Source organism: Hipposideros armiger, unplaced genomic scaffold, assembly GCF_001890085.2.
Source record: "Hipposideros armiger isolate ML-2016 unplaced genomic scaffold, ASM189008v1 scaffold_114, whole genome shotgun sequence".
Classification (NCBI taxonomy): Eukaryota; Metazoa; Chordata; class Mammalia; order Chiroptera; family Hipposideridae; genus Hipposideros; species Hipposideros armiger.
The window spans coordinates 2,845,090-2,868,928 of record NW_017731464.1 but is presented as its reverse complement, the minus strand read 5'-3'; the positions used below and the strand labels follow the sequence as shown (position 1 = coordinate 2,868,928).

Here is a 23,839-nt window from a genome sequence, read left to right as displayed (position 1 = left end):
CTCCAGGTTGAGCTGTTGTTCAGCATCTTAGCTGTGGAGGGCAGTGTCACTGGCCCTCATATGTGGGATCCGAACAGGGGCCCTCTGGCGTCCCAAGCCAGTTCTTAACCATCGCGCCACTAGGCCGGTCCTCTAAAGTCTTTACCCTGACAATCCAGCACTAGTAGAAATGAGCTCTCTTAGGAGGCAAACATCTCCCTGCCCCCATAATTTCTATTCCTGCTTTTTTAATATACATATATTTCAGCCTTGGAATTGCTCTCATCCGTGGTTAACTTAACATTTTGATCTAGAAAAGGGGAAAATCAACTCTAGAAGAGCAAAAGAATAACTGTGTTTTAGGTCTGGAGGGGCACTGCCTCTAACAGTATAAGTAACTGCCATCTAAGGCTGGAGAGAACACGCCAGAGCTGTGCCAAACCCATAGCTTTAAATGAAAGCCCATAATGTTTTTGGTTCCTAGCAAAAGCTGGAGGAGCTATTTCTGGCATTCCTTCTTTCTCTCCCTACTGGTGCATACTGGGTAATATTTTTATTATCTTAATACAGCTAGCACTAGGATAAACATAATCAAATAGGGTCACTCTTTCTAACCTTTGACACTAGCTCCAGAGCACAGAACAAAGAGTACAAGGCCAGCTTTCCTGATACTGAGCCACTTAGCAGTGGCCGAGGCTGCTTCATGCAGGAATGAAGTCCTTCATGGAGTCCCATGACCAGAGGAAGGATGACTAAAGGTTGTGAGATGACCATTCACAAAGATTGTAGAGAGTCCTTGCATTGAGAAGGAAGTTCAATGGAGTCATCAACAGCCTTGAGGATTTTTTTTTAATGATAAGCTACTCTTGAACAGACAAGGCCTAGAGGATAATTTTCTGTTATTACATAGGGTGTATAAGTAAGTGGAAATTAAAGTATGCCTTTTAGTGCCTAGAACAGTACCAGACATGGGGCAGGCATTCAGATACTGTTTGTTGAATGAATGACCGTAAAACATCGGTGAAACTGTCATATCAGTCTCATGACTGTGAGCAATAATCAATGTTACCAGCAAGCAGCTTCTTGTTTCTATGGTCACTGGCCTGAGAGGAGGGGAATCTGGTTTGTCTGCAGTTAAAAGGCAGAATCGTTCAAAGACACCACCACCAACAACAAAAAAAAACAGCCAACTAGAGTTCCAGAGGTCTCCAGTGCTCAGGTGGTACTAAGAGTCCCTCAGATAACAAAAGAAAATTGCTTAGGAAAGTCTGAAGCACTATACTATGCAAACAGAATACAGTACCCAGGGAGCCAAAGTTAGGGTAGCTACATATAGGTTATCAGAATATGGTTTGAGCTGTACCCTACCCAAGGCTTGTGCCTGGGGAAACCGAGGTATTAAGTGAAGTAGAAAGTCATTTAGCAAGTCAAGCATTGAACAGAGTACCAGACCCAGCCAGCTTTCCCGATGATCATTTAGGCCACCTCAGCACTCTTTTTAGTTCTCTAATCTTCATGACTCCAAAGGTTATTGAGTAGATACATTAAGGTAATAGAGAGGAGTATTTAGTAATGTTCCTTCCTTCCTCCTGCCTTTTAGACAAAGGAATCATTGGAATAGAGTAAAAACTTGAATAGATTGGCCTGATATGGGAATGCTAGAGGAGTGGGGATATCGTTGGTTATATGTAAAACATGTGTTTTAAAATTATTTGTGAATCAAAATTATTATTACTATTGTTCTCCCCGCCCCTCCCCCCACACACACACACACATACACACACTACTGTGAATAAGTAGCTAAAATTTGGACAAAAGTCTGTCAGTAAGTTACTTGCCAGGTGCTGGTTAGAATAGATTCTTTCCTGAGGTTACTTAGCAGACAGGCTTCAAAATTTGACTGCATTCATTTAGCTTACACACTTCACCTTTGATTAAATGTTTGAAAATGTTTACTTCTCTGGACTTAAACCCCATCACTGCAACAAAACAAAACATAAAAACTTACTTTGCCTTTAGAAAGATCTAATTTCCGAGGAAAAAGAGTTGCTTTCATTTTCCTATTTCATAAACAGTTTTGAAAGCCTTGGTGCCTAGTCACACCCTCCACAGATCTGAAAACCAGAAGTTTAAATTTGTCCTCCTGTGGGATGTCAAATGAAACCATGTACCAAAGAAACATGGTAAATGACTCACTCACATGTGATCTTCTGGGGAAGAGAGAGATTCAGTGAGAATGTGCCACAAGGACAGCAAATCCTTCATAATGAACATTCTGGCTGCCTGTCCTGGGATGTGGGGTCAATGTTATGAATCTGAATGGAGGCCACCAAGGTAACCTGAGATCTTAAGAACACATCCAGTACCAGGGTGAATTAATCATGGCACCACATCCAGCAAGACCAGAGAAATTGTATTCATCAGCACATCAAGACGGGGTTCAGGCCGGCCGAGTGGCATGTTGGTTAAGAGCTGGCTTGGGACGCCAGCTCTGAGCAGCAGGGCCCCGGTTTGGATCCCACATGAGGGCCAGTGACACTGCCCTCTACAGCTAAGATGGTGAACAACAGCTTGACCTGGAGCTGGGCTGCTGTGAGTCGCCGGCAACGGTGTAGGCTGCAGTGAAGCTACAGTGGGCTGCCATAAGCTACCATGTGTGGCTGGCAGCCAGCGTGAGTGGCCGGTAGCTGATGTGAGCTGCCAAGAGCCGCCGTGAGCGGCCGTCCAGAGGCCGGCGACCGATCTGCCTCACCCAGGAAGAGCACAATGATGATACCAACATGGGCCAGTGAAGTGACATCCTCCACAACTAGACTGAAGAACAAAAAGACAGCAACTTGTCTGTTCCTCTTCCCCGATTCCCCAGCGCTGTTCCCTCCCCCAATTCCCCAATAAAATCTTTAAAAAAAAAGAAGGGGTTCAACTCTAAGGGACAGGTTCATATTTACAGGCTTAACCACACACACACACACACACACACACACACACACACGCACACACATACACGCACTCACACGCAAACACACACACTGCTAATTTATTTACATTGAGAAATATCATTGTTACTTAGACAAAAATCCTCCTGCTCCAGTACTTTGTAGACTGGTCTACATGGGAAGCCAAACTCTAGTCCAAAGGGTTCTTGGCAACCATGGAAGCATAACAAAGGGTTTTAGGTGGGATAAAATTCATCTTCACATATCTGACCCTGAACTATTGGATCCTAGAGCCAAGCCACTCTTTCCTTAGGACCTGGCTTTGATAACTATTTCAGAGTAAGCCCCTCTGAGGACTTTCTGTGGAGCTTGCATTGCCAGTGGACCCAATTTTTCTTTAAATATGCTCGTACCTATCAGCAAGTTGGCTTTAGCTCAGGAGCCATTTTTTTCTCCTTGAAATGAATGTGTGTATGTTTGTTTTGGTGGTTATTGGCTGATTTTACTGGTCTAATGCTCAGGAACAATCTAATTTGTCTGCTTTCCAAATTCTGGGTGTGTGAGGAGAAATGCCCCACACAGCTGCCTCCATGTATGACGCACTGAAATATTACTTGATATCAAAAGTTTTGTTCCATGTCCCTGTGTAGTCTGCCATACGGACAGAAGAAACTTTATACTTGAGTCAGCACCTGGCTTGTCAATTTCTGGCAGTGATACAGTAGGGCAATTTGTGGGATGGTGTAATAATTATCCTTCTAGACAGTCAACCGGAAAACAATATGGATGTGTTCTCAACATACCTAATTTTTCTTTACAAATCCATCATAAATTATTTCTGCAAATTTTTGTAATCTTACCTGAAATAGGTTGAACTTATTTACAACTTATTATTTCCTTACATAGCTGCTGTTGGGGTAGGTCTCTCAAGTTTAGTTCCCAGCTTTCTTTTAAGTTGCTCTAAAACTGTGTCTTAAAGGTTTCAGGAGCCCTACCATGAGGCCTCGTTTTATAGTTCTGATATTATAAAGACGTTGCAATTTCCCACCCACATACTGCCTAACCCTTAGGGTTTTTTTAGGTGTCACAAACATATGGTCCCCTCAGTCTTCATCTTTCCATCGTGAAAGGTCCTTGCGCTTTTAGGGCCATTTGAATCACACCCGATCTTGAGTGTGTTTGCATTTTACAGGTGTCAAAGCTGAGCCACAGTCGCCAATTATTTCGCCTCACCCATGAGCAGCAAAGGAGCTTTTCAAACCCCAACACAAAATCTGAGCCATTGTGAGTTTGGTCATAGTGTTCAGTTTATGGAATTGTAGGCTGGCCTTCAGAGAGAAGGAATGAGTGAATCAAGGAAGCTGAGGCAGAAAAAGATTCCTGTAAAGAAACCTTGGCTCTGCAGGATGGTGGGAAATGTGGGAAGACTTATAGGTGGAGCTTCAGGGAGAAGGGTCTTTCATCCCTTGGGGGCTGATCATTTTGTGCAGTGAAGAAGAGGCTTACAGCAATTCTGTATTTGGGGGAGGGGTTTGTGGGGTTCCTTCTTCTCCTTTCTGCTCCTCCCCCATCCTTGCCAAGAGTTCCTAGGACTTTTACTCAGTGCCAGACACTTTGCTAGTAAGCATTTGTGTGGATTCACTTTGCATGGATTATCTGATATCTAATGAAAGAATCAAGGAGTACCATTTATTGCATTCATTGCTCTATTTAGAAACTCGTTCGGTACTAGTAAATAAGAAATATATAGTAGCTGTCTCTATATAAATTGGCTTACACTGTGGGCTGTCCAAGTTTCAAAATAAATTGGCTAGCTAAAAGTACCCTGTATTCAAGTATGATACAGTTTTTTCCTTTAGTAAAATATTTCTAGCTCATCGAATAATAACACTCAGTATTTCCGGAAGGCTCTGCTCAAGCAGTCTTTCCACTCCGAGTGTTTGTATGAATGTCTGGCTTGTATGGGAGGTGTCCCCATCCCCTGCCTCCTCAGTCCTTGTCATTTAATCCAAAGCTACATGGAAGCAAAGGGAGGGCCCTTGATGCTAAAAGCTGTGTCTGCCAGGTTGTCAACCAATCAGCAGTAATTCAATCCAAAGCACATATTAATTATATTAATGATGGATATGGGAGCTTTTTGATAATTTATATGATGTGAAACAGTTGAAAGAGTGGCTAAGGCCCATGAAAGTCTTAAAAAGTCCTGCTCACAGCTTACCCTAGCCCATTCTGAGCAAATGACAAAGAGGCGCCTGTTGAAGCCCCCATAGGTGGTCCTGGCCCTACCCCATCCCCATCTCATGCTACTCTGGCCCTTGTTCTTGAAGCTTTTGTCCATCCCTCAAACACAGTAAGTTTATTTAATGCCTTCCTGAGGGGAATGCCAACTGGTTCTGGGGCACGGCCTGAACAAAGGTGCAGAGGTGGCAATGAGCCTTGGCTTCAGGAACAGTGAGGAGATGAGGCTGCTGCTGGAGCACAGGGCTCATTCCAGGGAAAGCTCAGAAATGAGGTTGAAAAGAAGCAGGGAACTGATTCGTAAGGGTCCAATGGAGGAGGTGGACTTTGTACTGTAGGCAATGGGAAAATCGTGAAAAGGTTTTGGTTTTTGAAGAGAAATGATATAACAAAAGACAGACTTTAGCAAGGTACTGTAGGGTAGCCTGGAGTGAGAGATAAAGGATCAGGAAAGCTTGAGATACTACTACAGGGCAGACAGACAAAGGCAAAGAATTGGAGAGGGTGTGGCACCTGGATAGGATATACATAAGAGATATGTGGCAGGAAAACTTTATAGGACTTAGTGGCTCATGGACTATATAGATTTATTCAACCACCAGATATTCATAAAGCACCTTCACATTCCAGGCACTGTTATAGTTAATGGAGACAGTAAGACAAAGAACCTGCCTTCAAGGAGCTTACAGTCTGCCAGGAGAGACAGACAACAAATAAACAAATGAGTAAATAAGATAATTGCAGATACCAGTAAAATGGAAATACAATAGGATATAGAGCCAGGGTCAGCACATTATAGCTCATGGGCCAAATCCTATTTCTATACAGTCTGCAAGGTAAGTGTGGTCTTTACACTTTCAACAATTGACAAAACAATCAAAAGAACAATATTTCATGAAACATGAAATTATATGAAATTCAAATTTCAGTGTTCATAAATATAGACTTACTAGAGCATAATCACACTCACTCATTTATATATGGTCTATGATGGCTTTCATGTTAGAACAGCAGAACCGAGTAGTTGTGACAGAGACTGTGTGGCTCAGAAAGCTGAACATATTTATTATCTGGCCCTTCACAGAAAAAGAAAAAGTTTGCTGAATCCTGGTTTGGAAAATGATGTGATCAGGTTACTGGAAAGGAGCTGGCCTGCACAAGGCAATCAGGAAAGACATCTGTAAGGAGATGACATTTGAGCTAAGATCTAATGAGAAGGGGCTAATCATTCAAAGTTCTGGAGGAGAACTTTCAGGCGGAGGGAGCAGTTAATGCAAAGAGGCCCTTGTGTAATCTGAGATAAGTCTGCAGTGAATGATGGGAAACAGAAAGAATGGAACTGAACCTGAGGAAAGCAGGAAGATGAAAAGTAAATGTGGCCAAATGTGAATTAAGTTGTAATAAAGTGGGTTAAGGAGGATTTAGTTATTCTGGACAAATAATTGAAAAGTGCTGCTTGGGCCAGTGCTTTTCAAGCTACTGTGCAGGCAAGTATTTGGGGAATCTTGTAAAAATGCATGTTCTGGCAGTAGGTGTGGGATGGGACCTGAGATCTTACATTTTTAACAAGCTCCCAGGTGATGCCTATGCTTCTGGCTCTAGGTCGATTCTTGGAGCATCAAGGATCTAACTAAATGCTCAGGAAAGGAGCTTTTTCCATAGGACTTAGATATGGAAACAGGAAGTCATTTGGCCTGTCCCTCAGAGGCCCGCCTATATATCATGAGAACCCCTCAAGAGTCCTAGCCGACAGTAAAGACATTTCTTGCATTCAAATGACTAAATAAATGTGTGATGATTCGAGCCTTCTTGATGAAGGAGGAGTTGCTGAAGAGAACTAAGGAGTGTGTAAGGTTGCAGTTTAAAGAGAAGAAGCACCTTTAAGTCTTGAGATGGTGGGAGTAAAAGTGTTTATTGGGAAATGAAAAGAGTTGGTTGGGCTGCTGGCCAGTCATCTCATACACTCACACTCACATATATACACACACACTCACTCACACTCACACTCACATACACACACACACACAGATATACACACTCACACATACACATTCACTCTGTGTAGGCTGGAGTGCAGTACTTTTCCCTGATGCAGCTGGATTATCTATTTCTTCTCTAGGGAGGCACCTCTTCTTATCTACTAGTTTAGAATCTAGGCTTGTCTTGAGTACACATAATATACTTCAAGGAATCATTTCTGTACTGTGTATCTCCAGACAGAAGAGCAGATAGGAAAGTATTTTGCTGGTGTAATAGAGTTCCCTGTTCAAACAGTTTTCGCTTTAAATTATTAGCCTGGCCCTTGTATCTTTGGCTAATCAACAGCTGGCCTTTTGATGAAACTGGGTGTTATTTCCCTGTGGTTTAACTTCATGCAAACTGTCAGTTATCCAGATTAATGATTTTAATGACAGTTCCCTCATTACAGTAATATCCCCTTCTGCTTTTATCACAGAAGAACGTCTGCCTGTGTGACTGAAATCTGACCTTGACACAGAGTCATGGCCATGGTAAGTTGTGGAGTGCCTCACCCTACCTGGTACCAGCCGCAGACAGGTGCAGGGTGCTTACTCAGGGACTATTGGCTTATATAAAGGATTGTTTGCTCAACAGAGGTGGGGAGGAGGAAATGAAAAGGCATTTTTTTTAAACACCATTTTAATTTCTTTCATAGTTGGTGAGTAACTTGACCCTGAAAATTAATTCAAAGAGAATCTTTTGAATACTTCTAACATCCTGAGATGCAGAAACAAGTTATCGTTTTCTCTCTCCAGAAGCACTACATGTTCCTTAGAGAAAATTGAGGCAAAGAAATAGGGAACACTGAAAATCCTGTAGATACTACGACCAGGAAATAAGTGCCATACAAATTTTGGTGTAACCCCAGGCGCATCAAGAAGGGTGTATCTAGCCATAGGAGCTTGTCATCTGCCATCTGCTTTGGGCTGTGACCGGACTCCTGGGAGTTTGGTTACCTGATCTTTGAGACAGGCAGGGAATCAGATCCCTTAGAGAGCTCCATAAAGTTCAATGCTGAGGTGGAGGCTGAGCCTGGTAGCTGCAAACGTGGCTCTACCTGAAGCTGGCCATCTGCTCTCCTTCTCCCACCCAAACAAGGTTTCTGAATAGGCGGGTGATTCTGATCCCCGCTTTCCTAAGAAGGAATAATAGAAGTAGAATCTTATACCTGGAGAGGGACTAGAGACCCCACCAGTTCTAGACGCCTTCCTTTAGGAAGGCGAATGTGTAAACTATCCTGAGCAAATAGTAATGTACCCTTGATTTTTATTATATTAGACATTCTAGAATTTTCTTCATCATCCCTGCCAGTCAAAGGCATACTCATGTCTGCCCAAAATCTCTTATGCTTTAATTTAAAATCCATTTATTCTTAATGGACTCTCCCTGGACATGGAGAACATTTATTCAGAAATGTTTACAGTGCCTCTACTTTGTGCCAGACATGGTACTTGGCTCTGGAGACTTAAAACCAATGGGACACTCTTCCTGTCCTCAGCAAGCTCACAGCCTTCCTACATGTGATGATTGTAACCAAGTGACCCTATAATGTGCTTTCCACTCGAGGAAAATTACCTTGGTTGCTCTCATCTTTCCCATAATGACTATTATTTATTGGACAGATAAAGGACATTTTTAAAAGGAAAGGGAAAACATACACTAGTCACAATATTGTAATTCCCAATTATTTTCCATAATTTTATGTGTATAATCGTTTGTTTTTTTTAAATTGGGGAACCAGTGTGTTTTTTCAGGACCCATCAGCTCCAAGTCAAGTAGTTGTTTCAATCTAGTTGTGGAGGGCGCAGCTCAGTGGCCCATGCAGGGATTGAACTGGCAACCTTGGTGTTATGAGCACTGCGCTCTAACCAACTGAGCTAACCGGCTGCCCCTATAATGGTTTTTAAACAGTAGTAATAAGAGCATAAATAACAGTTAAGTATGTATTTAATCTTTGCTATGCTAACATAGCTTATTAAAATTATTTACATGGCAGAAATATGGATGTTTTAATTTTCTTCTTAAATTAAAAAAAAATATTCCAAATCACTGCAATGACTATATGATACATTTCTAAAAGAAAAACATGTTTTAATAGATACTGTATTCAAGTATTTTTAAAATTTTTTATAGAGGTTTCATTTACATATAGTGAAATGTACAGCTCTTAAGGTTACTGGTAGATGAGTTTTAACGAATATCTGTACCTTGTAACTTACTCCTCTATCAAGATAGAACATTTCATCACTTCAGGAAGTTCCTTCATGCCCCAGAAATGCAACCACTGTTCTGATGGTTATCACCATAGATAGTGATAGTTTTGCTTGTTCTAGAACATCCTATAAATGGAACCATAGAGCATGTACTTTTATGTGTGTGGCTTTTTATCTCTGAGCATTATATTTTTTGTAATCCATCCATGTTGCTGTAAGTATCAGCAGTTTGTTCCTCCATTCTTTTTTATTGCTAATTAGTGTTCTGTTACATTGTGTTCTAATCTTATTTGACTTTTATCATTTCCATTATTTTAATAACTGAATATTTCATTGATTGTGATATAACACCTATTTCTAGTGATTTGTTGTCATCATTCTCCCTCATATCCCCCCTGGTTTCTTTGCCTGCAGCCACAAGAAGCCTTTCTGGGGTATAATCCCCTGTCTTCCCAGAACAGATAATGGTACATTATGCCCTGGAATTTAATCAATATGGATTCTTTAGAGCGAACACAAACAAATTTCCCGAGCTTATCTTTTTCCTGGAAAAAAGAGTGACTAAGAATGCTAATTGTTAAGCTGAACCATGTTTGCAAATCCCTCTATCGATTCATCTTGTCAGATATTAATTTTAATCCCATGGTAGTATCCCCCAGCAATGCAGCTTGCCTTAAAGTTGAATGCAGCATTTGAGTACCATCCAAAATTTTTTCAATACTGAAGTTCTAAAAGAACCTTGTGAAACACTTGGCTCAGAAAGCTGTCTCATGGTCGGGCCAAGGGCTGACTTAAGCCATGTTGGAATTTTGACAGAAAATCTCCAATTTGCTTATCACTGCCAGTGTATAGTAGAAGAAAAGAAGTAAAGTGCCCGTGTTAATTTCTTAGGGCTGCCACAGAGACGTACCACAAACTGGGTGACTTAAAATAGTAGAAATTTGTTGTCTCACAGTTCTGGAGGCTAGAAATCCAAAACTCAAGGACTGGCTTAACCCTGATCCCTCTGAAACCTGTAGGAGACTCCTGCCTTGCCTCTTCCTAGCTTCTGGTGGTTTTCTGGAAATCCTAGGTATTCCTTGGCTTGCAGCTGCTTAACTCCTATCTCTCTCTGCCTTTGCTGTTATGTGGTGTCCTCCCTGTGTCTCTGTCTTCACATGCTGTTTTCTTATAAGGGCACCAGTCGTATTGGATTAAGGACTCAACCATCTCTAGTATGACTTCATCTTAATTTAATTAATCATATCTACAATGACCCTATTTCCAAATAAAATCACATTCTGAGGTACTGGGGCTTAGGACTTCAACATATCTATTTTTTTTTTTGGTTGGGGGAGGCACAATTCAACCCCTAACAGTGCCTAAGGAAGTTAATGTCATAGATTTCTACATTCCTCTCATAGGTGCATGAGTGTGATAACTAAGTGCTGGATGCTGACCGTGTCTAGGAGCTGAAAGCCTGGTCTTTCAGCAGATGAGGCCCATACTCTCTGGTAACTGAGGACTTTGGCTGGGCTTGATGTGGACCAGAGTGGGGCTGAGAGGTCTAGGCCAAGGTGGACTAGCTCAGAGAGCTCAAGTCTGACTTGCTAGAGAACTGCGTACACTTGGGCCAGCCAAGTGGCACGTTGGTTAAGAACTGGCTTGGGACGCCAGAGGACCTTGTTCGGATCCCACATATGAGGGCCAGTGACACTGCCCTCTACAGCTAAGATGCTGAACAACAGCTCAACCTGGAGCTGGGTTGCCACGAGTCGCTGGCAACGGCATAGGCTGCAGCCCCTGCTGCAGTGGGTTTCCATGGGCTACCGTGTGTAGCCAGCTGCCACCATGAGTGGCCGTCTGGAAGCCGGCAACTGATCTGCCTCTCCTGGGAAGAGCTCAATGATGGTGCCAACTTGGGCCAGTGAAGCAACGTCCTCCACAACTAGACTGAAGAACAAAAAGACAGCAACTTGTCTGTTCCCCTTCCCCCAATTCCCCAATAAAAATCTTAAAAAAAAAAAAAAAGAACTGCATACACTTGATAAATTAACTAAGGGAAAGGAGATGAGGCAGAATAATTATTATAAAGTACTGGCTATGACTAAGTAGGCCATTTTTAAAGACAAGAAAACAGAATTCATAACTTCAGAACACAGGTTGCTAAAAGATTATAATGTTTCATGTCAGTGAACAGTGGGGAAGATACTGTATATACAGAAACCAAAGTAGTTTAGTTCCGCCCTTTGCTGCTAAATCAGGGAACCCATAAGAACCGCACAAATGCAGACTGCCTCTCTCTAAACTAAGTACAAAGAAATGCAGGGCAATTTGGGGACAGTTGATCTCTTTTCTTCTCACGGACACAGCAAGCCTCCTTACTGATTATAATTCCCTCTTGCTTTTGCTCCCGTAGCTTGCCGCTCAGGCCCCTACACAGGCCCCTATGGTCTGCATTTTGGTTTCCTTCCCACCTCCCTAGCTTTACCTTAAGCTTCTATGCTTTGTGCCCTGTCACTGCATTTCTCCATTATTTATTTATTTTTTATATTGAGTAACATATATATTTCTCTATGCTCTTTTACATACATAAATAACGTTAATAAATCAGTACATACATTTGTAATATTCAAGGCATTTTGATCTTAAGTCATAGTCCAACTGATATGGTTCCTACTGGTCACTAACCCATGTTTTGCTTGTTGATGTTTTTGATTTTTAATCTTTATTTGCAGAAAGTCAGGTTCACTTAATTTTTTATCTTTGGACACAACAGAGTATGCCTTACTTTAAGTTACATTGATCATTCCCAGTGATGCTAGTTTGCCTCCGTTGTCTAGAGCTGCTGTCTCCTCCTCATGACTTCCCATTCTCCCCTCTGCCCACTTAGTCAGGCTTTTGTCCCCTCCATTCCAGTAGAAAAGCTCTTGTCGGGGTTACCAGAAACCTCCATGCTACCAAATCTGACAGCCTCCTGGGTTCTCCTCTTACACCTGCCTCGGCAGGCACTCCCTACTCCCTTCCTTAGCCGCTAGACAACACACTGTGCTGGTTTTCCTTTTACCTCAAGGACCAGTCCTTCTTGGTCATCCTTTCTGGGTTCTCCTTCTGTGCTGGACCCCTCCTGCTGGAGAGGCCCTGGCTGTCCTGTTCTTCTCCAGCTTTACTTTTTCCCTAGGTCATCTCATCCAATACCGTCCAAATGTTGATGTGTCCTATATTTATGACTCTAGATTTGACTTCTGCTTATATTGCATAGCCCGCTGTCCTTTTGACAACTGCACTTGGATGTTTAATAGACACCCCAAATGTAATGTTTTGAAAATAGAACTTCTAAATCCCACCCCCTACTGTCACCCCAAATCTAGTAGTCCTCCTCCAGTTTTCTCTATCTGGGTAAATGATATCACTCTCTGTGTAGCTGCTTGAGGGGGAAAGATTTAGAGTCACTTGATTCTTTTCTTTCTTCACCCCCCACGTCATTCCATCAGCAAGTTCTGTCGCCTTTGCCCCAAGACATGTGCTGAGTCTGTTTCTTTCCATCTTTTCTATTTCATCCTTGTTTCACATCATATCCCTGGATCTTGGCCCAGATTCTCAACTGGTCCCTACATCAATCACCCTACAGCAGCCTGAGTGATCTTTTTTTTAAAAATATTTTATGTTTTATTATTTATTTATTTAGTTAGTTAGTTTTAGCTGAGCCATCCTGCCACCTGTTGGCAGCTCAGCGGCAGCTCAGCTCGGGCCGTGAATCGAACTGGCAACCCTGTTGCTCAGAACTCAAACTCTTGAGCAAGCTCTTAACCAACTGAGCCACTCAGCCAGCCTGTGAGTGATCTTTTTAACATGTAAATCATATCATCTGCCCCATCCCCTTGCTTAAAACCTGTCAGTGGTTTCACACTGCACTTAGAATAAAATATAAACTCTTTACCTGGCTTGCGTGCAAGAGCTGCCTTGTTCTGGCCTCAGCCTACCTCTCTGTTCCTTCTTTCTTTCTCTTCCTTCCTTCCTTCCTTCCTCCCTTCCTCCCTCCCTCCCTTCCTCTTTCCTTCTTTCTTTGAAAACAAATTTTATTATGCAAAAGTTTAAACACATATAAAAGTAGACCGAATATTTAAAATAACCCCTTTGTACCCATCAATAATTATTAACTCATGGTCAGTCTTATTTCTTTTTATCTTCATTTACTCTGTCCCACCTGTGTTATTTTGAAGCAAATTTCAGACATCTTATCTCATCTGTAAACTATTTCAATACATATAACATTAAACGCTTAAAAAAAATTGAACCACAATACCATTATCACACCTAAAAATGTTAGCACTGATTCCTTAATGTCATTAATATCAAGTCAGTGTTTAAATTTCCAATTGTCTCATAAATGTAATATTTTTTTTACTGTTTGTTTGATTCAGGATCCAAGTAAGGTTCACCCATTGTGATTACTGATATGCTTTTTAAATCTCAGCTATAGTTCCCCTCCATCTCTCTCTTTTCCAATTCCCCTTGAAATATAATTGTTTCCAACGATGTGATGTGGGTTGACATTTCCATCTCTCTTCTATATACTGTAAGTTGCCTCTAGAGGATTGATCAGATTCAGGTTTGATTTTTCCCCCCTTTATGTGTGTGTGTGTGTGTGGGTGGGTGTGGGAAGGGGGGTACGATAAGATTACGCATAGGTTGTTGTATAACTTGATCTTACCACTCTCCTCTTTGCCCACCAACTTCAGCCACACGGGCCTCTGTCCTGCTGCTCCCATAAAAGCTAGTTCCAGCCTAAGGGCCTTTCCCTTAGCTGTTTCCTCTGCCTGTAACACTTTCCCCCATGATCTTTGTGTGGTCAGCTGCTTCATGTCATTGGGATCTCAGCCTAAATGTCACTCCTCAGAGGAGCCCCTCCAGGACCTCTCTATCTGCTCTGTAGCACTTCTCACCACCTGGCAAGTGGTGGAATATGATTGTGTTGGCTTGTTTACTGTCTGCCCCTTCCTCACCTCCCCCCTGAACTAAAAGTCAGCTCTGTGGGAGCAAGAGCCTCATCTCTCATGGCCCCTGCTGTAACCCCAGCACTTAGAATAGTGTCTGGCCCATAGTAGGTGCTCAACAAATGTTTGCTGAATGAGGCGCCTCTGTGTCGGTCAGATGCTGCTTGTCACTCATATCTTTCTCTGTGCTCAGGCAACCAAAGGAGGCACCATCAAACCTGCTTCAGGATTCAATGCCGCTGAAGATGCCCAGGCCCTGAGGAAGGCCATGAAAGGGCTTGGTAAGTGTCCCACTCTCTCATGTGTTGTGTGTCACAGAGTCACTCAGAGGATGCTGTGTCCACTGGCAATGATGAGTAGGTCTCCGTCTAAGAAAACACAGTGGGAACAAGTTGGCTTTTCAGGACAAATGAGATGGAAGGGCATTCATAATGCACTTTTACTACAGAATTTTTAATTTCATGTACTCATTCTGTATTTTCCCAATTATTGAAATCTGTTTTATATCACCACATTATGAATCTATATCTAAAATTTTAGAAATGGATTTGTTTTCCACTTAGTGCTGGGTGTGTATAGTGCCATAAGGTTTACAAAGCACTTTCACAAATATTATCTCAATGGATAAATACAACGACCTTGTGATTTAGTGAAAGCAGCTATTGTTATTTTTGCCCCATTTTACGGATGTGAAACTGAGACCCAGAGAAGTTAAGTTACACAGTAAGTCACACAGTAAGTCGAACTGAGCCATGAGTCACTCAGCAGAGCCCAGCGCCGAGACCGGGTTTGCCCACTCTAAGTCCACATTCTCTCCCTTGAGTCCCTCCACCTGTTGCTGTAATGGGCACAGCTGCACAGTCCCAACATGCAGTGTGTGGGGGTTTATGTGAGAAAGCCACCTGCACACAACCACAAAGGCTTGTCTTCCAGTGCACTTCCCTCCAGTTAGCTCCCCGAGGGCAAAGGCCTCGTGCTGGGGGAGCACAGTCACGCAGGGTGTACTGCGGGCCGCCCTGGCCCAGTTCCTTGCTTGGGTGGACATTTGGCCCGAGAAGGCCCCCTGGTTTAAAGCTGCGATTTAGAACCTCCTTGAGATTTGGATAAAAATCTTGACCATGAGGCCTTAGTTCCCCAGTTTTTCTCTCCAAGAAGTGTTCCTTTTACTTAGCCCCCATGCTCCTAACAGCACCAGCAACAATAATAACACTAGTGAACATTTAAGTTCTGTGTGTCAGGCACAGTGTGTTACATGGATTATCTGTTTTAATCCTGATAGCAGTTTTACTGATGAGAACACTGAGATTTGGGGAGGCTGCCTACCTTGTCCAAGGTCTCTCAGAACGAGTAAGTGTTAGAGTCAGGATTCGAGGCAATTCCAGGTAGTCCGGCTCCAGAGGTGGCACTTGACCCACTGGGCTATCATGCTGCCCACCTCCAAACAGAGCATTGTTCTCAATCTATGTATCTATCTCCTCATTTCCCCTTTTTCATAAATAAAATGGAAAATGTACTGGGCCCACTTTTTTTTTTTCAGGTTTATCCTAATTGTTTGGTATATGTCAAGGGCACCATAATTCAGAATGTGTGCCACATGGCATTCAGAATTCTCAAAATCAGAGTCAGGAGACATTTGACACAGCCATTGCTTTTCAGTGCCTGCTGTGTGGGGGCCAATGCAAGGTGGACAGTCGGAGGAGATAAGGCTTGTAAAGCCTAAGCCTTGTGGTCAACTCGTCCGTGCATGCTAGGTGGCTAAGGCATATGCAGAAAACACTATGACCGGTTCATAATATGATAGCTATAGGAGGGGCACAAATAAGATCCTATTAAGGTTCAGAGAGATCATTTCATGTGGGGACATCAGGCAAAACACCTTGGAGAATGTAGAATGAGAGGCGGGCCTTGGGAGATGAGTTTCAATAAATAGAGAGAAGAGAGAATGTGCTTCAGGCAAATGGAATAGCATGAGTAAAGACATGGGATGAGTGTGAGCATTGTCCCGTTTTCCAGTTTAGCTGAGGCCTACGGGCATCACAGTAAATACATGGAAAGGTGGCTTATAGCAAGAAGTGCTTGCAAAGCTGGACTTGGCTGTTGGGCGCTTTCTGAGAAGGCAGGGAGAAAAGAAAAAAGAAAAAAAAGAAGAAACCATGAGATCCTGAATGGGTGTGGTAGTGGTAGTGGTATGAATTAAAAAGAGGGGACAGGGGCCGGCCGAGTGGCACGATGGTTAAGAACTGGCTTGGGACGCCAGAGTGCCCCGGTTCGGATCCCACATATGAGGGCCAGTGACGCTGCCCTCTACAGCTAAAATGCTGAACAACAGCTCAACCTGGAGCTGGGCTGCCGTGAGTCACCGGCGAAGGCTGCAGCCCCTGTGGCAATGGGTTGCCATGGGCTACTGTGTGTAGCCAGCTTTCAGCGTGAGCGGCCAGCAGCCGCAGTGAGCGGCCGTCCAGAAGCCGGCGACTGACTGCCTCGCCCGGGAAGAGCGCAATAATGGTGCCAACTTGGTCCAGTGAAGCAACATCCTCCACAACTAGACTGAAGAACAAAATGACAGCAATTTGTCTGTTCCCCTTCTCCCAATTCCCCAGCACTGTTCCCATCCCCCCAATTCCCCAATAAAAAAATCTTTAAAAATAAATAAATAAAAAGAGGGGACAGATGCAAAGATGATCACAGAGCTAGATTTTGCATGACTTTGCAGGAAATTTGAATGTGGAGGAAGAAAGGGTAAAAAAACCAAAGCTATTTTATGGGTTCGAACCTGACTGACTGGAAAAAGGATGGTACCTTTCACAGAAAGCAGGTGAGCAAAAGGCGATGAACTTTCTCTCCCCAGCTGAGATTTCTGAAGGAGAAAAGAATGATTGTGTTTATTACCCTCATTTTTTTTTTAAGAGAACAGAGAGCAGGTTCCATCACAACTCCCCACATGGTACAAACAGTGAGGAAACAGAAAATTCACCAGACATACATGAACATCCAGCTGTAACTGAAACAAGGGACCAATGTGAAAAATCAGAATAAAGCCTCCCCCACCCCCACCCCCACCCCCGTAAAAGCTGCTTTGCTGCAAGAACCAGGCAAACAAAACTTAGGACATTTCTAATTTGTAATTCATACTGTAAAGCTTTGGGGGGATATTGCATCATGGGAATTCATTGGCAGTTATAGAAAAGGAGCCATCTGAGATCAGGAAAGGCAGTTTGGAAGTGAAAAACACAACTACAGATATTAAAACACAGCGAATGCAGCGAGCAGTCAATTTAGACCCTGCAAAGTGCCAAGTCAGTGAATTAAAAGACAAATTTGAATTGTTTCAAATCTCAGAGAAAATGATAAAGAGATTATAAATGAGAGAAAAGGCAAGAACATGGAAATAGATACAGAGGCTCCAAAGGACAGGGAAGAATTCCAGAGGAGGGGGGAAAGCAGGGTGGAAAGCACAATCCCAGCCAGCATTTATTGACTGTTTAGTAAGAGTTGGGCATTGTGCTAAGTAATTCACTTCATTGTTCTATGGAACACTTGCAGCAGCTCTGTGATCGTGATCACGCACATGTATAGACAAGGAAACAAATGCTCAGAGACTTGAATTGTTTTGTTCAGTGGTTAACAATTAATGGAAGGAGAGGCTAAGACTCAAATCCAGGGTCTGTTTCCCCCCCAAAATAGACAAACCCTCTGAACGAACCGCTTTTCTTAGAAAGCTCTCTGCGTGTGTTTGGGTGACCCCAGGTTGTGCAGGGGAGCCCATTTTCTCATTCCTTTCTCAGATTACACTCACTCACTGTCTCTGCTCCCCTACCACCAGGCACCGATGAAGACGCCATTATCAATGTGCTCGCCTACCGCAACACGGCCCAGCGCCAGGAAATCAGGACGGCCTACAAATCCTCCATCGGCAGGGTAGGCCACAGTCTCTCTGATCTAGATTTTTCAGTGGCGCTGTGTTTTCAAAAGACAGAGTCTTTGCCTTGTTTAAAGATATTCTTGAAAAAAATGGTTTCAACACACTCGCTCAATTATCCTTAGCAAGAAGTAATTTCAGGGAGCTCTTGAGTCACAGAACTCAAGGTCAAGCTTAGTCTCTCCCCACCCAGGTCCTTGCAGGAACTTGGCTATTGAATAGACTCAACCAGCACCCTTTTGAGCATCAGACAGGGCCGACCTCCCAGTGTTGCTTCCTTGACCCTGAACAGGCTTCTTTTAGGCCACTGTGGATGAAGACCCTCCAAGCTGATGAAAATATTTAAATCCAGTTTGCTTTAAATAGACTTTCCTAGGACTTACGGTTTATTCCAACTCTTCCGCATAAACCCATTTGTAGCATATATTCATTCCTTTGATGATCCTCAGTTCCTCATCAAATTCTAGAATGGGACTTACATGTTTGTGTATATGTATATAATTTATTAGCTTATGCATTCAGAGGTTGTTCCCTCACCATGTTTTACCCTTCCAGTTTGAATCCCATACCCCTCAAGAACCCTCTCTCTGTCTCCGTTTTAATGACACACTTAACCAGCGTCATTACACCCAATCTTTCCACATCACTGAAAACCTATCTGCGTGATTAGCAAGAATCTTTTTATTGAGGAAACATCAATGAGTGGCTCCAGCCTCAGAGTACAGGAACTATGACTAAGTATTTCTATCCCTGAGATACTCTACAGCCAAATGCTGCTTCTCAAAGACAGGCATTAAATTGCTGGGTGCACAAGGCCACTCAGCTGTTCCCCAGAGCATCTGCAAGGTGAACCTTGGCTGGGCACCCCAGTAGGGAATGGGATTATTCGTAGCTCGGACTACCTTTTGGGCATTTTGAACTCTTCTTCTTCCTCAACGAAATTTAATGAGCACAGATAGGCATGAACGTGCATATGACGTGTGAACTAGAGACCTAAAACATGTTGCCACACACATTCGAGGTTGATTATTCTGCTTCAGAACTAGAACTAAGCTAATCTAATGGCACTTTGTTAAAATGACTAACATTAGTGGATTAAGCAAAAATTTTTTTATTCCTTCATTCGATATGTGGAAGTAACATAAAAATATACATAATAGATTGTGGTATAGATTCAGGTTTATGAGGGTCAGAGATCTGGACTTGAATAGTAGCTCTGCTCTTTATTGGTTCGTTGATCTTATTAAGCAGGTTCTTAAACTCTCTGACCTGTTCTAGTAGGAAATGTGGAAAAATATATTTAGAATTTGGTCCTTTGTCCAAATAATTACATTTCTTATTATAAATTGAGCCTTAGAAAGTAAACATGAATGATTAAAAAGATACAACTAAATGCCTGTGTATGTAACAGTAGAAAAATACAAACAGGGGCCCAGTAGAAATTATATTGCATCTAAATATAGGAATTTCTGCAACTGTTAGAAATGTCGTAGGTGACTATTGACTTGGAAATATATTCGGGGTATATTGTTAAGTGAACTGATACATTTAAGTCAGTATTAACCAACTTTTTTTATCTCAGGACTCCTTTTACACTCTTAAATCATTGAGGACTTTTTGTTTTCTGTGGGTTATATCTATTGCTAGTAATTATATTTGAAATTAAAACTGAGAACACTTTAAAATATGGATTTGTTTACTTTTTAAGAAATCACTTAAACCCCTCAAAAATAAATATAAATAACATTTTTATGTAAAACAGCTACATATTCCAAAACAAAAAAATATTTAGTGAGACGATTGGCATTGTTTTACATTTTTCAAATCTCTTTGATGCCTGGCTTAATGGACGACAGCTAGCCTCTCATATCTGCCTCTGCATTCAGTTTGTTTGCAGTATGTGGTTTTGGTTGAAGTGTGTGAAGAAAATCTAGTCTTATACAGATACGTAGTTAGAAAAGGGAGTAATATTTTAATAGCCTTTTAATATTATTGTAGCTATGTCAAGTCACCTTTGGAAAACACTATACAATTCTGAGGGAATGACAGTAAAAAGGCAAATAATGTCTTAGTGTTATTAGGAAGACAGTGTTGACCTTGAAGTTCCCCTGAAAAGTCTCAGAGACCCCCATTTCTTTGAAAGCGGCTAGTTTTTAAGTTACCGTAGCAATTAAGCAAGCTGCTTTCTCGACCTTGCAGGACCTGATAGATGACTTGAAGTCAGAACTGAGTGGCAACTTCGAGAGTGTGATTGTGGGGATGATGACACCCACGGTGCTGTACGACGTACAGGAGCTGCGAAGGGCCATGAAGGTTTGTGCTGCTCCCCTCATGCTCTCTGTGTGGTCAGTGCAAACACTGACGAGCTTTCTCAAGAAACTGTGACAGAGGCCCTCTGAGAGTGGGATGGATGAAGGCTAGGAGGAAGATTTTCCTTCATTTATGACCACTTGAAAACATGACATTACATTAAAGCAATTGTAAGTGAAAAGTTGTTTTCCAAAAAGCGACGGAATCATTCACTCTTTCCTGTGGCTCCGAAGGGAGTGGTTATCATGCTTTCTGTGCAGCTCCAGAAACTTTCTTGCCGTGTTAGCTACTTTCAAGATATGAAACTTTACAACTGACACCGTGGGGGCCCCTGGGTCTGCAGTAGGCTCAGAACTGGCACCAAAAAAAAAAAGGGTTCTCAGTCTCCCTACATAGCAGATCCGCTGTGCCTTAGCCCAGGGTCTGCCTGTTTTTAATGGCCAAGTATGAAGTTCAAATACAAGTCCTTTCCTCAACCATATCAATAAATACTCAGTCTTGTGGAAAGTTCTGGGCGAGGCTCTGGGAAAACAAAGAGGTAACATGTTGCCTTTACCAGAAGATTCTGTCCTTCAAGGGAAAAGTACAGAGGAGATGAAGGAAAGGTTAAGCCCCCAGAGAGCAGAAACTGTCCCTAACCTGGCACAAGAACCAACACACAGAAACAGCCCATAAATGTTTGTTATGAGAGTGACTACAGTAAACACACTGGAATTGGAGCAGGACAATTAAAAGGGAGGCAGTCCTGTAGCTAGAACCCTGTGGATTGTCTTTATTCTCTGCAGATTCTTGGTTGTATTCCTTCTCTGTCTGGGACTTGGTTTTATAAACTGACTCATAAAGTCCTCTCCTCTGGGTTTCCCATTTAGGGAGCTGGCACTGATGAGGGCTGCCTGATTGAGATCCTGGCCTCCCGGACGCCCGAGGAGATCCGGCGCATAAGCCAGACCTACCAGCTGCGTACGTAGCATCCTCAGTAGCCCTGGCTGAGGTTTCACTGTGATCTGAGAACTAGACTAGCAGAGTGGGGAAAAGGGGGCTTGGGGGTTACCCACTGATCAAACTGACCATGAGGGATTCTCCCTTCCAAGCGCTGCTTTCCAGCCGATCTCTGAATAGGCAAGTGATTGTCTATTGGATTCTCAGGTGAATATGCCACTCTGCTAGGCTATCCAGTTCAGTGTTTTATTACCCTGAAAGCTAGACAGTTGTTCCTTGTTATCAAGCAGAGAATCAAAAGTGCTTGTTCAAAAGTGCGGGCACCAGGGGAATCTTAGCATTCCAAGGAATGGCCTGGAGGGGCTGTCTCACCCAACTTACCTTCAGACTGGAGTGTATGCCCTCCAGCCATCTCAGAATGACAGCTGTTTACTCCCCTCTTTAAATTTTCCAGAAAATGATATAGACAAAGAGCCTTTATAAGATGCATGCCTTTTTGCCCTAAGAATATGATAAAAACTACACAAAGGTTTAGATCCCATAGTGTTTATTTGGTATTTGTTATCTTAGCTAAAAATGTCCAACAGTTTAGCAGATTGGCTAAACAAAACATGGTACACCCACACGATGGACTATTATGTAGTCATCAAACTGTATATTGAAGGATATTATTCAATTACATTAAAGGGTATGGTATACAGATAAGCGAAAAAAAAAGTCACAAAATAGTATGCCGTGATCCCATATTTTTAAAGAAAAAAAGACAATACATGTATATAAGGGAAATGAGAAAGGATATTCACCAAAATGTTATTGATGAGTATTTCTGGGTGATTAGATTAGGGTGAGAGTTTTTTTCTTTTTTAATTTTTCCCCCTTTGTTTTACTTATTGATTTTTTTCCTAAGTTTTTTGTAGTAAACATGTACTAGGAAGTACATGTTTGGTAGAAGGAAAACAAACGAATAATAGTTTTTGGTAAGTGTTCAGAGCAGCATATTCTGAACCTTGGGAATTTGGTTCTAGCACCTGATTGCCACACCTGCTAAATGCAGGAAGTCTCCCCCTGCAGGCTGCGACTGTTTGGAGCTCCTCTTGGGGACGCTCTTGAGCAAGTGATGGGGCAGAGAAGGTACATGCTAGAATTGGGGCTTGGCAGCTCCCTGCTGGTCCCCAAACACGGGTTCTGAGACTCTACTCTTTTTGCTTTTCAAAGCTTACTGTTCTCAGCGCCACTGAAAACCATGTTCAGAACAGACCCCTGGACAGTAGGATGAGTGAGGATTGCAGCCCCAGCCTTCTCCACGCCCCATGTTAGGGAACAGGAACGCCTCGTTTCCATGATAATGACAAGCTAAACTTACCTTGACCATTTCACCAGAGCTTAGCGTTTGAAAAACTGTGTGAGGTGAAAAACCTCACGCGGAGCTGCTTCTGTACACAGGCTGGTTCCAGAGGGGACAGAAGGCTCTGGGTGTGACAGTGTTGGGCAGGGCTCTATCCTCATACAGCTAATTTTACTCTCTTGCTAGAATACGACCGGAGCCTTGAAGATGACATTCGCTCCGACACATCGTTCATGTTCCAGCGAGTGCTGGTGTCTCTGTCTGCTGTGAGTGGCTTTCTCTGTTGGCTGCTTCTGATGGGGGTTGGGTTTTATTGACATGCTCCCTCTCCATCCTCTTTTCCAGGCTTTCTCCTCCTTTCAGCCTCCCAACTGTGAATATTCCTCAGAATTTTTTCTTGGGCCTCTCTGGTGTTTTATCTTCTCTCCTTTAGAGACTCTGGCTATTCATTATGCCCATTTGTTCTAATTTATATATACAAGTACCTCAAACATGTCCGGTACCCTTATTAGTCAGTGCATTGAGAATTAATGAGGGTGATTAAGAGGCAGTTCCTGGGCTTTAGGAGTTTATAGTGTCATAAGGGAATATATCAGGTACACAAGTTGCTAGAATAAAGGCGTGAAAAGTAAGTGCCTAAGGAGAGGTTCCAGAAAAAGGTAGGTTCCAGAAAAATTTTGGTTTGCAGAAATAAAGAAAAGGCTTCATGGCAGAGGTCAGGTTCAGAGAGGACTTGGAGCGTTGTTAGGACTTCAAGAAGCAGAGGTGTGGATGGGTGCATTCAGGCAGGAAGAACACTAAGAACGGTCAGGGAGGCAGGGGACACGTGGTGTGATCAGAGAATAACTGCCTGAGCAGTCAGGTTGGTAATTCTAGGAGCAAGGTGAGAGGATGCACTGGGATTCCATGTTGGGAAGAGTTTACACTTTCTTTGGAGAGCTGTAGGGAGCCACTGAAGGTATGGG

The 23,839-nt window shown here is 42.7% G+C and overlaps 1 protein-coding gene across 1 annotated transcript in view; it reads left to right on the top strand.

Annotated features, from left to right (window-relative positions):
- The window catches only part of ANXA4 (annexin A4), a 65,725-nt gene that overhangs the window by 27,508 nt on the left and 14,378 nt on the right, over window positions 1-23,839 (top strand). The window contains exons 2-7 of the mRNA XM_019647698.1: window positions 7,609-7,663; window positions 14,555-14,642; window positions 18,185-18,279; window positions 20,480-20,593; window positions 21,460-21,550; window positions 23,061-23,140. Of these exons, the coding sequence (XP_019503243.1) occupies window positions 7,655-7,663; window positions 14,555-14,642; window positions 18,185-18,279; window positions 20,480-20,593; window positions 21,460-21,550; window positions 23,061-23,140 (477 nt within the window). The 5' untranslated portion in view covers window positions 7,609-7,654. The remainder of the gene's footprint in view (window positions 1-7,608; window positions 7,664-14,554; window positions 14,643-18,184; window positions 18,280-20,479; window positions 20,594-21,459; window positions 21,551-23,060; window positions 23,141-23,839) is intronic.